The 10,528-nt window shown below is 28.3% G+C and overlaps 7 protein-coding genes across 7 annotated transcripts; 4 read left to right on the forward strand and 3 right to left on the reverse strand.

Annotated features, from left to right (window-relative positions):
• Positions 1 to 9: 9 nt before the first annotated feature.
• ELE39_002671 (uncharacterized protein) lies at positions 10 to 515 on the forward strand (the record flags this gene model as incomplete). Its single annotated transcript, XM_067345775.1, has 4 exons — positions 10 to 38; positions 86 to 212; positions 259 to 315; positions 366 to 515. The coding sequence occupies 4 exons, from the start codon at positions 10 to 12 to the stop codon at positions 513 to 515; spliced, it is 363 nt and encodes a 120-aa protein (XP_067201633.1).
• A 400-nt stretch (positions 516 to 915) lies between these two features.
• Positions 916 to 1,807, forward strand: ELE39_002672 (uncharacterized protein; the record flags this gene model as incomplete). The annotated part of the gene is made up of 4 exons (XM_067345776.1): positions 916 to 1,081; positions 1,126 to 1,191; positions 1,237 to 1,725; positions 1,770 to 1,807. The coding sequence occupies 4 exons, from the start codon at positions 916 to 918 to the stop codon at positions 1,805 to 1,807; spliced, it is 759 nt and encodes a 252-aa protein (XP_067201634.1).
• A 103-nt stretch (positions 1,808 to 1,910) lies between these two features.
• On the reverse strand, positions 1,911 to 2,966 carry ELE39_002674 (zinc finger protein; the record flags this gene model as incomplete). The annotated part of the gene is made up of 1 exon (XM_067345778.1): positions 1,911 to 2,966. The coding sequence occupies one exon, from the start codon at positions 2,964 to 2,966 to the stop codon at positions 1,911 to 1,913; it is 1,056 nt and encodes a 351-aa protein (XP_067201636.1).
• A 545-nt stretch (positions 2,967 to 3,511) lies between these two features.
• Positions 3,512 to 4,094, forward strand: ELE39_002675 (MSF1-like conserved region domain-containing; the record flags this gene model as incomplete). The annotated part of the gene is made up of 2 exons (XM_067345779.1): positions 3,512 to 4,005; positions 4,055 to 4,094. 2 exons carry the CDS (start codon positions 3,512 to 3,514, stop codon positions 4,092 to 4,094), a joined length of 534 nt encoding a protein of 177 aa, XP_067201637.1.
• A 115-nt stretch (positions 4,095 to 4,209) lies between these two features.
• ELE39_002676 (uncharacterized protein) lies at positions 4,210 to 5,220 on the reverse strand (the record flags this gene model as incomplete). The annotated part of the gene is made up of 1 exon (XM_067345780.1): positions 4,210 to 5,220. One exon carries the CDS (start codon positions 5,218 to 5,220, stop codon positions 4,210 to 4,212), a length of 1,011 nt encoding a protein of 336 aa, XP_067201638.1.
• Positions 5,221 to 5,260: 40 nt separating this feature from the next.
• ELE39_002677 (uncharacterized protein) lies at positions 5,261 to 7,231 on the forward strand (the record flags this gene model as incomplete). The annotated part of the gene is made up of 1 exon (XM_067345781.1): positions 5,261 to 7,231. The coding sequence occupies one exon, from the start codon at positions 5,261 to 5,263 to the stop codon at positions 7,229 to 7,231; it is 1,971 nt and encodes a 656-aa protein (XP_067201639.1).
• Positions 7,232 to 7,816: 585 nt separating this feature from the next.
• On the reverse strand, positions 7,817 to 10,438 carry ELE39_002678 (uncharacterized protein; the record flags this gene model as incomplete). Its single annotated transcript, XM_067345782.1, has 3 exons — positions 7,817 to 10,059; positions 10,104 to 10,196; positions 10,243 to 10,438. 3 exons carry the CDS (start codon positions 10,436 to 10,438, stop codon positions 7,817 to 7,819), a joined length of 2,532 nt encoding a protein of 843 aa, XP_067201640.1.
• Between the last annotated feature and the right edge of the window lie 90 nt (positions 10,439 to 10,528).

The raw sequence follows: 10,528 nt of genomic DNA on the forward strand, positions 1-10,528 counted from the left end.
TCAATATTTATGATATGTGATAGTGACTTCCCTGCGAGGTAAGTAATGAATTCAAAAAAAAGTTAGCTAAAATTATTCTTTTTAGAATTGCATTTTCGTCTATATTTGAAGCTTACATGCGCATTAGAGATCAAAATCAACACGAATTGTCTTTATTAGAACAGGATAAATTAATGTACAGAACAATCTGTGAAATACTAAATAAATATAAAGTAAGATGAATAACTAATCATTGATACTTTAAAACTTTGCGAATAGGAACCCCTTATTTCGGATGCAATTATTGAATCTCAAATAAAAATTGATAAAGCTCGAGTAAGTTTTTTCTTCAATCTCATCCCTTTTCTCATTTTATTATTTTATAGGAAGCAATTAATGTTTCACTTAAATCTTTTTTAGATAGAGGAGAGAACTTAGATGAGCTTATACAAAAAAGCAATGATTTATCTGAATCATCAAAAAAATTATTCAAAATGTCTAAAAAAACAAAGAGGCCATGTTGTAGTCTTCAATAGTATTGCATGTTGCATGTAATTTGAGAAAGAAAATATTGCATGCGCATGTAATATTTTCTATTTTCATTTTCAAATAAATTGATAGATATTTACACGAAATAATAAAAATGTTTTTTAAAGAGAAATCTGTTAAAGAAGCCCCAACTGCTCCAGCTAGCCCTTCAATATTGCCGTTAAGTGATGTCAATCTTCCCGATACTGTAGTAAAAGAGGTCAACAGAATATTATATTTTGGTTTTGGGAGTTTTTTAACCGTTTCAATCATTTCACTAGCAGTGCTTCAGGTTAATTCAAATGCAATTTGTGATCGAGTAAGTTTTAAAAAAAGTTTAATTGATAAAGTTAAATTGTATAGAATCTCGATGAAATTAATGGGTTATCTGCAATATTTTCACTTTCAATGTCTCTTGTATGTTCTCTCATGCTTTTGTTACCGGATCAAAGAGACGCATTAATCAAGGCATTCAAATATAATGAATTTCCTTCCATGAAAAAAAAATCGGTTTGGCGATGGACTAGTATTATTTCATTTACTTTGGTTCCTGCAATAGTGATAATGCATGATGGTGAGTTAGAAGCTGTGATTAAAGAATTGAAATGATACTTATAGTTGGTGGATTCATAAAGATCTCTGAAAGTAACTCCTGTAAATATACTGCGCCGGGACTATATATAGGTACGCTAGCTTAAAAATGTTGAATATCTGTAATAATAATTTCAGGAACTTCAATTGTGCTGAGCTTCCAATTACTAATCATCTTATTACTAACTATGGCACTTTTTTTTTCTAATTTAATGGATTTAATGCATTCGCTTCCATCCATAAATATTGAGAAAATTAATAAATTTATTGATCATTTAATGATAGGATTTTTCAGCTATACAAAATCTATATTAATTTGGGTGATAAATAAATCAAGTGACTTTTTAAGAAAGCATTGTTTCTCAAACTTCATTGGAGAACTATATTCACAATTTATCTCAAATTTCAAAAATTTAGAATATCCGTTTTCTTCAATTATTAGTAAATTTACCAACTTGTCAAAGAATATCGGAAACAAGCTCCAAACTTCATTTGAAAGTATTAAAAAACTCAGTAAAGAGGCCATTAAAAAAATCAACTTTTGTGGCAAAGAATTATGTGTATTTGGAAAGGAAATATTTATAAAAGTAAAATCAGCCATATTAACTGTAAAAGAAGGATCAATAGGTAAGTTTTAAGAATATTTTCGAAACGATTTACCTTCATTTTAGGTTTCAACTTCGAGACTATCCCACTATTACCAAAGTAGTATGCAAACTAGTCTGTTAATCATTATATTTAATTAAAAGTAAATGTGGAAATATTCTATCCAAACACTTTGAATCGACTTAGATATTTTAAAATGCTTTAAATCAAGGTAAAAATAAATCGGAATTCGCTTCAGTAAATACAGAAGAAAACTCAATGCATTCTTTAAATTCGATGTTATTAATCTGATTCCTTTCTAAATTATGTAAGCTTTCTTTATGATAAATTGCTTGATTACAATAAACTTTTCCAAGCTCGTTAATAATACTTGAGATTTCGTAAAGATAACCAGAAATATATTGCCAATACTCTAACCTTGCTAAATTTATTTCACTAATGTATAACTCTGGGTACTCTGCAACTTTTCTCCATTTATTCAGTAAGTGCTTAATTTCCGTGCTAAGGTCAATATCCGAATTATTAGAGAAACAAAATAAATTATTAGATTCTTGTGAACATAAATTGAATTTATCAGTATTAAAATCCTTCCCAAATAGAAGCTTATTTTCTAATTGAGGTTGCATTAAAAAATTTGTCGTGTTTTCAGGAGCATGAATAGATTCCAAACTTTTATTCTTGAGTACACCAGTGTTTCTCTCATTTGATGCGATTATATCCAAACTTATAATTTCGCATTTTTTTCCCCTAGAAAGCAGTGAACTTTTAGCTGTGCTCTCACTTTCCGATGTTGTTTTATCAACTAATTTTACATTAGGATATTTTTTTAAATTAATTCCTCTTGTGAAAGGAAGTGTATATGTTCTCTCTTGTCTTCTTTCTGCAAGTCCATGAATTAAATGGCAGTAGTAAGTTTTGCATTCACCTTTTTGAAATGCTGCGCATAATTCTGACTTATAAATTAATGGATGGTAAATCACCTCTTCCATGGAATGAGAGTATGGGCAATATCCTCCTCTATTACAAAAGTTTGCAACTTTTCCAGTTTCCTGATCTAAAATTGTGATATCTGGGCAAATATCAGGTAGGTATCTTAATGCAGATCGGTCAGATAAGTAAAATGGGCATCTTCTTGGCCAGTAAACATTATGAGAATATTGGCATCTTAGTGGGCCAAAATCGCAACCTTCCCTAAGACTTCTACGGCATAACTTAGTCCGGAATCTAGTAAGTTCTTCAATACTTAATAGTGCATTTGCCATAATTATCATAAAACCTATTTATGTAGCAATATTGAAATAAAAACAAATTAACAGCTCATATAACTGCTGTCGTTATTAAATTAACTGTCATTTGACTAGCATACATGATTACTTCCTTCAAACATTTTTTTGACCCCTCTTGCTCAAGTATTTCTCCAGCCAAATTATTTATATATCGTTGTAACGATAAAACTAGTAGAGTAAACAGTAGACATAACGTTTATAATTTAGAAATGTTGTAAATGAATAGCATGATATAAATCAGGAATATAAAATAAAAATAAATGAAAAAAAATTAAGTATAAATTGAATAGATATACTTAAGTTTTTTTTTCAGCCCAAAAAATTTGAAAATATCCTTTAATTTAAAATTTCTCAAGTTATATTTTTGAACTAAAATGTTTGATTAAACTTAACATGGCATTTATCGTAATTTATTTTGTCCAATCATTAATATTCTTCTAGCATTTCATACTTAATCATTTTTTTATATTCATTTAATTTTTTCAGAAAAAAATAAATTGCGGTATTTGTTATATTCACTTATGGTTTTTTTTTCAAAAAAACATCTCTACCCATTTTCCTGGGAAAATGTAATAAATGCATTTTGGAACAAGTATCCCAATGATCTTCAGCCTCACGTTAGGAGAGTTGACATTATAAATTTTAATTTTGACGAAAAAAACAGAATTTTACACACAAAAAGATTATTTTCCCTAAAGTACAACTCACCAAGACTCTTGGAGCGAATTATTGGCAGTAGCTTAAGTGGGTTTGCGATTGAAGAATCCGTATGTGACTTTAATAAGAAAAGACTTGTTTCTAATGGTGCTAATTATTCGCTCAGTAATATCTTTTCAATTCGGGAAACTTGCAGGTTTTCGTCTAGTAGTGTAAGCTCAGAATCAACCTTGTATGTACAAGATATGACATTTAAATTATTTGGGAAAAAAGATAAGTTCAATCGGATGAACAAGTTATTTGAAAATACATTGATAAATTTGATTAATGAAAAGTCATTATGTGGCATTAAGGCAATGTATATTAAAATTGATCAAATTAAATCAATGTTAAATCACAAATATGAGACAAAAAAAAGTGCATATGAATCAACCGGTTACAAATTGAATGGTTCTTCTAAACCCTCACCAAAAAAAACGTCAAAGTTTATTGAAAAAATCAATAAAATGCTTTTTGTACCTTTTAAAATTCTTTTCTATAATAAAAATTCAAGAAAAAAATATCAACACTTGGAAATTAATCTAGATAACAATAAGCAAATATCGTGAATTGACTTTTTTTTTCTGTTGAAATTTATCCTTTTCTCCTTTGTTACAAATTTCATTTCATTGTAACTCTCATATTCATTTTCTATTTCATCTTGAATATCTTTCTTATTTTTTATAAGATTTATCTCTTCAGAAAGAATATCACATTTGTGCCACAAAGATTGAATATTTTTGGAGTCTACGATCTTTTCGTAGATTTTATGCTTAATATTTTTTATAGATAATCTAAAAATTTGCTTATCCTGTTCTAATAGCTTTAATAATATTGACTTGTCTTGAATATACGAATCGACTATAAAACTCAATTTTTTTGTTCTGAGAATTAGATAGTCAAGAAAAAGTACGCACTTTGATTTATCTGTTTTATTGGCTGATCCAGTGGATTTTTCATTTAATAAATTAAATATTAATTGAGTTAAAGACTGAAATTCGGATTTACAAAGTAAACTATAAATTAATTGCAACTTAATTCCTGTAGTAATACTTTCCTCAACTGAAGAAATGTTTCTACCTAGTTCAATATTGTTTTTTTTTAAATCAATGATTTTTTTGCTTTCATCTAATTGACTTGTATTTGAATTAATTCCCTTTTTATTAGAACAATCTTGGTTCTGTTGGAAATCAATTTTTGTGGAAGAACATTCGTTTTCACCTCTTTTTGAATCAATTTGCCTTTTAGATTGATTCTCATTTTGTATTTTCTGATATAAATTACCCGAAAATTTTGTTGTAGTATGCTCAACCTTCCTTGAATTCCTAGAGTTTAAGCTATTTGGTAATGATGAACTATTGTTAAAATAACAATGAGCATTTTTATTTCTTTCTGTCTTTGATAAATATTGATAAGGAATAGAATTGCTAACAACGCTCGAATAATTACTTTTAACCTTAGTTGAGTTGTTGTTTTTTACTATATTGTCTGTTTGTCCAGCTTGAAAGTTACTATGTGGAAATTTTCGTTTCATCGTAAATTGTTTCTTTTAAATTGCGGTTAAATTAACAATAATGGTTTCAAAACAATACAAAAGATTAATTGAAGAAAAAGAATTAAAACTAGACGTTGAAGGTGCAAATAACGATTCATTTAATGATTTTGTTAATGCTAGTCACAGAAATTTGTTTAATGCATTGGTTTCTCTCGATGACGAAATTGTTTTAAGTAATGATTATGTTCAACCTAAAAAAAATTTAAGCCAAGAAAGTACAGAATATCACAAAAAACAAAAAAAGAAAAATAAGAAGGAAAAGAAAAAGTTACTAAATGAACGTTCTCAATTATTTATTTCAAATGAAGACTCTAAATGTTGCTTAACTATGAACAAAAAATATTTTAATTGTGAAAATGAAATTTACTCAATATTTGGAAATGAAGCTATTAAACTTGAAAAAAAAACTAATTCAAGAAACTTTGCTCCAAAAAATAGTCATTTAAATATAAGGCATTATTTCATATCGTGCAATTCGCAATGGCCGCATTTAAGTCGAGAAGAATCTGGACTAATAATGAACTATATTGAAGAAAAAAACGAATTTTCGATATCATTCGATATTGAATATATTAAAAAGAAAGAATTATTGGATGCCTTGATTGATTCGATGCTCGTGGATGAAATTTATATCTTTATGGAAAAGAATCCATTTTTCTTCAATGGATTACTTAGACTAGCAGAGATTAGTGCTTTAAGAGATGAACATGAAGCTGCGTTTAAACATTTACAAAAAGCACTGTATGTGTTTGAGTCATCATTACATCCATTATTCTCACCATTTAGATATACAAATGGGCTTCCAAATACTGCGATCAAATCTAATGAGATTGAAAGTAGAGATATATTTATTTTGTTGGGATACTATATGAATTCTCTTGGGAATAGAGGTCTATTCCGCACTGCGCTTGAATATTGTTTATTATTAATATCGATGGACATTGTTCATGACCGATTTCACTCTCTTCTTCACTTAGATTATTATGCAATTTTATCTTCAGAGCTCGAAATATTTCTCCAGATTAATATTAAGTTCTTAAACCAGTTTCACGAACACTGCACATGGAATGAAAAAAAAATAGTCCAAACTGATAAAAAATTCGACATAGTAGCTGAAAGATTCTCCGAATCAACGCCACTATATTATATTTTACCAAATTTTGCATTTGGTATACCACTTGCACTTTATATTAAATACACAAAAACATATTCATTAGATAAAGAGCAATTAGATATTCTTCATCAACAAATTAACAACATTACAATTGAACAAATAATTAACACAAACTTTGACACGAATCATACTCATAAATGTAGTATCTATTTGATTCAGTCAATGTTAATATTTCCTGAATTTGTAAATTTAATTAAAGATAATTTTGAAAATACCCAAATCAAAACTGGTTTTTCTACTTGGGGTGAGATTTATAACATTTTAAACAACTATTCGGAAGATATTGGTAGTACCCATTTAGAAAGCAGTGAAAATAATTCATATCCATATATATTGGTAGGAAAACTTTTAGTAGAAGCAAACGTGGAAAAATGCAAGCAAATTTGGAAAAAACCAGTATATCTTTCTTGGGCTAGTGCATGTTGTAATAAAATATTTAATATTATTACTGAAAATGTTGAAAATTGCAATCTAATTAAATCATTTGTATTCAAAAGAAGAAACATATTGATGGAGTGTAAATTTAATGTATTCAGATACTTGGATGTGAAAAGGTCTGAATTTTCTAGTAGCCCAACTTTGCCTTCATTCTTTAGAGATGAAGATCCAGCAAAAAGGGGAAATTTCTTGGAAAGCAATTCGACCATTGTAGGTTCAGCCTCCTTATGTTCAGATCCTATATCTTTATACTTCCTTTCTCTATTACCTTGGTACACCATTGATCAAAATTTAAACAATTCATTATCAATTAATTTGAGGGAAATAGTTTTTGAGTGCTTAAATGCACTCAAAAACTATCTAAATAGGCATCTTTAGCTTATTTTACTGATTAAAATCTTGATTATTTATATTTAACTTTTATTACTTGCAATGTTAATTTATTAATTTTTAATTATTGAATTGATAATCAGTTGAATACATTTGTTTAAAGAAAAACTACTCAATAATTTGATTAAAATGCCGACTTTTTAAATATATTTCAAGATTAGGCAATTTAAACTAATTATTCAATTATTTATTTGTATCTATTACATTTAAACGAATTGAAACGCTGTTCAACAAAAAACCTAATAGAACATAAAACTAAATTATAGTTATTTATTAAAAACTATTACTAATTAAATACAATTTCCTGAAAAAAAAACAAATAACTTCATATTGTTTAAATTTTGAAAAGAACTAATAAAAATTGTTTAATACTAATCATTTGAATTTATTTAATTCATCTAAATGTCTGCTAAGTTTTTCAATAGAATGCTTGAGTTCCAAATATGAACATTAATTTCTTTAAATTACATTCTAACCCAAAAATTTTTCGTATTACTATTATAATACTGTATTGCTAATATGATATATGCGAAATTCTCGTGTTGTTATTATCACTATATTAACGGATTTCTTTTAAACTTTGTACTCGGCTATCTTATCTAATAATAGCTCTAAATTTTCTTCCAACAATAAATCACCCTTCATTGATTCTTGAGATAACTCTACTAGGCGTTGAACTCTTCTAACGCCTCTGAATAAAAAATCAAATGCACACTTCATTGAGTCATTTATGTGAAATCTATATTGAAGTAATGTTTTACCTCTTTCAATGATTTCCTTTGTTTTCATTTGCGCTTTTATTGTGTCATTTTCATTTCTCGGGGTGAAATTTCTTAAATCATGACATCTTTTTAAAATTCTTTGTCTTTCATTTTCAAATGCAATAATACCAATATTAACCTTTTCAGCTGCTTCGCTATTTTCCTCATTAATTTTATTAAGTGTAACTGGGCATGACTTCGCAATATATCTTAATTTTGAACGGTTTATTTCAAACATCTTTAACCTGTCTTGATCGGTTGTTACTTTTTGAGGTTTCTTTCTAATATCTTCGGTAATTTCTAGCAATATTTTATCTGCTTTTCTCACATAATGGTCAATGTCCATAGTAATATCTCTAAGGATAGAGTTTTTCATCTTTAGTTTGTTCAGTAACTTCCTCACATCTCTTGATTTTGATTGCTCAACAAAATTACAAACTTGTTTTAAAGAAGATATTTTTGATATTTTTTCCTGTTCAAATTTGAAGTTTTGGATCAGTATGGGCATCTCAAATTGATTATTTTCATCTGGGTTCCCTTCGATAACTACTCCAATACTGTTCGCAACAATATTTGTATCTGGTCTAGTTGCTCTGCTGTTCTTAGTGTATTGAACATCTTTAATTGTGATTTTCGAATTGCTTGTACTCGCAACTCCAATACCGTGTATTCCTCCTGGTGAAACGCCACCCTGTACAACATTTTTCACTTTAATATTCTCGTCCAAAATTTCCTTATTTGGTTTATCTAAGTTATCTTGAGACTCCTTGAATTTATTAATATTTTCGTTATTTTTGTTGCTTTTTTGGATTAGTGCTTTTTTCCTCTCTTCCTTAATTGTTTTTTTAATCATAGCTGATTTATCAGGGAACAATGGTATTTGAAGCTGAGCAAGCATCTCTGGCTTAAATAATTTAATTGGCATACCTCTAGCATTACTTGGATCAAGAGGACTACATGAAGCATAAAATCGTTCACTGTTAACAATATTTGTTGCGTCTTCCTTAAACTTTGAGATGTGATTGACAGTAATGTCACAAATGGAATCTAAACCATCTATCATTGACTCAAAAGTACTATTCAGATCCATAGCATTTTTAAAGTCATTGTTGTTCAAAAGTTCTTCCCTGAATAAGTCCATGGACTTGATATGATTTAATATTCGAGTTCTTTTTATATAATTTAAATCAGAGCTATTCTTTGGGAAATCAGTTGTCCAACCAAATAAGTTTGGATGAGTTGTATTATCAATCTTGAAAAGTCTTGAAATAATTAATTTAATTCTCCAAATATCATTAGGAACGTTGCATTTTAATGAACGTACGCTCACTTCCAAAGTACTTTTTGTAGTTCCAAAGTCAAGTATTTTTATATTAATCGGCGTAATTTTAAGTAGAGAATCAACGTTCTCTTGATAGTTTAAGCCCTTCAAATTGAACTTTGTATTAGCTATTTGGATGTTTCCAGTATTTAAATCACAATGAACAATATAACCAAAATCAGAATGTATGTATAATGAAGTTAAAGTCGAAAAAAACGAATGAATTAGTATCCAAATAATCTCTGCACGGTTGTCTAGCCTTTTTTGTAATTCTTTGATTGTTTTTGCTGACGAAATCCAATTCAAATAATCTATTGAAGTTAGCCATCGTATTAGTACTTGCATAGTAACACCATTAATTTTTTCAGTAATAAGTACTCTATTCAGCGCAATACTTTTTTCATTTTGTAAACAGTATATTCTAGGAGTTATTCTTATTTTTCCGCGTCCATATGTTTTTACTGGTATCAACGGAAAATTCTGTTTAGAAAGTAATGATGTATAATAAAGTTCTCTTGTATAACTTGAATGAAACGAAATTTTTAATGCAATTTCTGTTGGGGAATTGTAATCAAAGTTGTTAATGGTGCTTGTTGGAATAGCTTCCAATTTAAACATAAGAGAATCTATATCAAATTCACAACCCTCAATTATTTGTAGATTATTTACTTTTCTTGGAATTTTAAACATGTTGACAATTTCCGTTATTTTATTTTTGTCAACCCCATTAAGATCTATAAATAATATAAATGTAAGTTTTATCCAATTAATCACTTACCATCTAGCTCTGAATTTATTGTTTTATTTCGAGAACTCGTTTTTATTTGAGCAAGAGCAACAGCACCAAACATTCCATACTGAATGAAAAACCCTAAAGAAGTTAATATTTGTAATTTTTATTATTAGTTTTTCCTTACCCATGTATTCTTCGTGGCCAGGATTTGCCCCATCATAGTCTCTTTCATTATACTTAATGCAATCGATTGGTCCAAGAGAAAGGATATGGCATATAATGGCGATTTCCTCTCTAGGTGCTTGAGTACGCTGCCATTGAGGTTTATCTTGATTTACAAAAAATCGCTTAGCTATTTTGTCGGAAGAATCTTTGGCCATTACGACTAATTGCTTGTGTTCTATTTTAATTAATAATAATAATATAAGAAATACTAAATTGAATTTTGGCCTCATTAGACTATAATTACA

Source organism: Cryptosporidium sp. chipmunk genotype I (genome assembly GCF_004936735.1).
Source record: "Cryptosporidium sp. chipmunk genotype I strain 37763 chromosome Unknown contig_31, whole genome shotgun sequence".
NCBI classification, from domain to species: Eukaryota; Apicomplexa; class Conoidasida; order Eucoccidiorida; family Cryptosporidiidae; genus Cryptosporidium; species Cryptosporidium sp. chipmunk genotype I.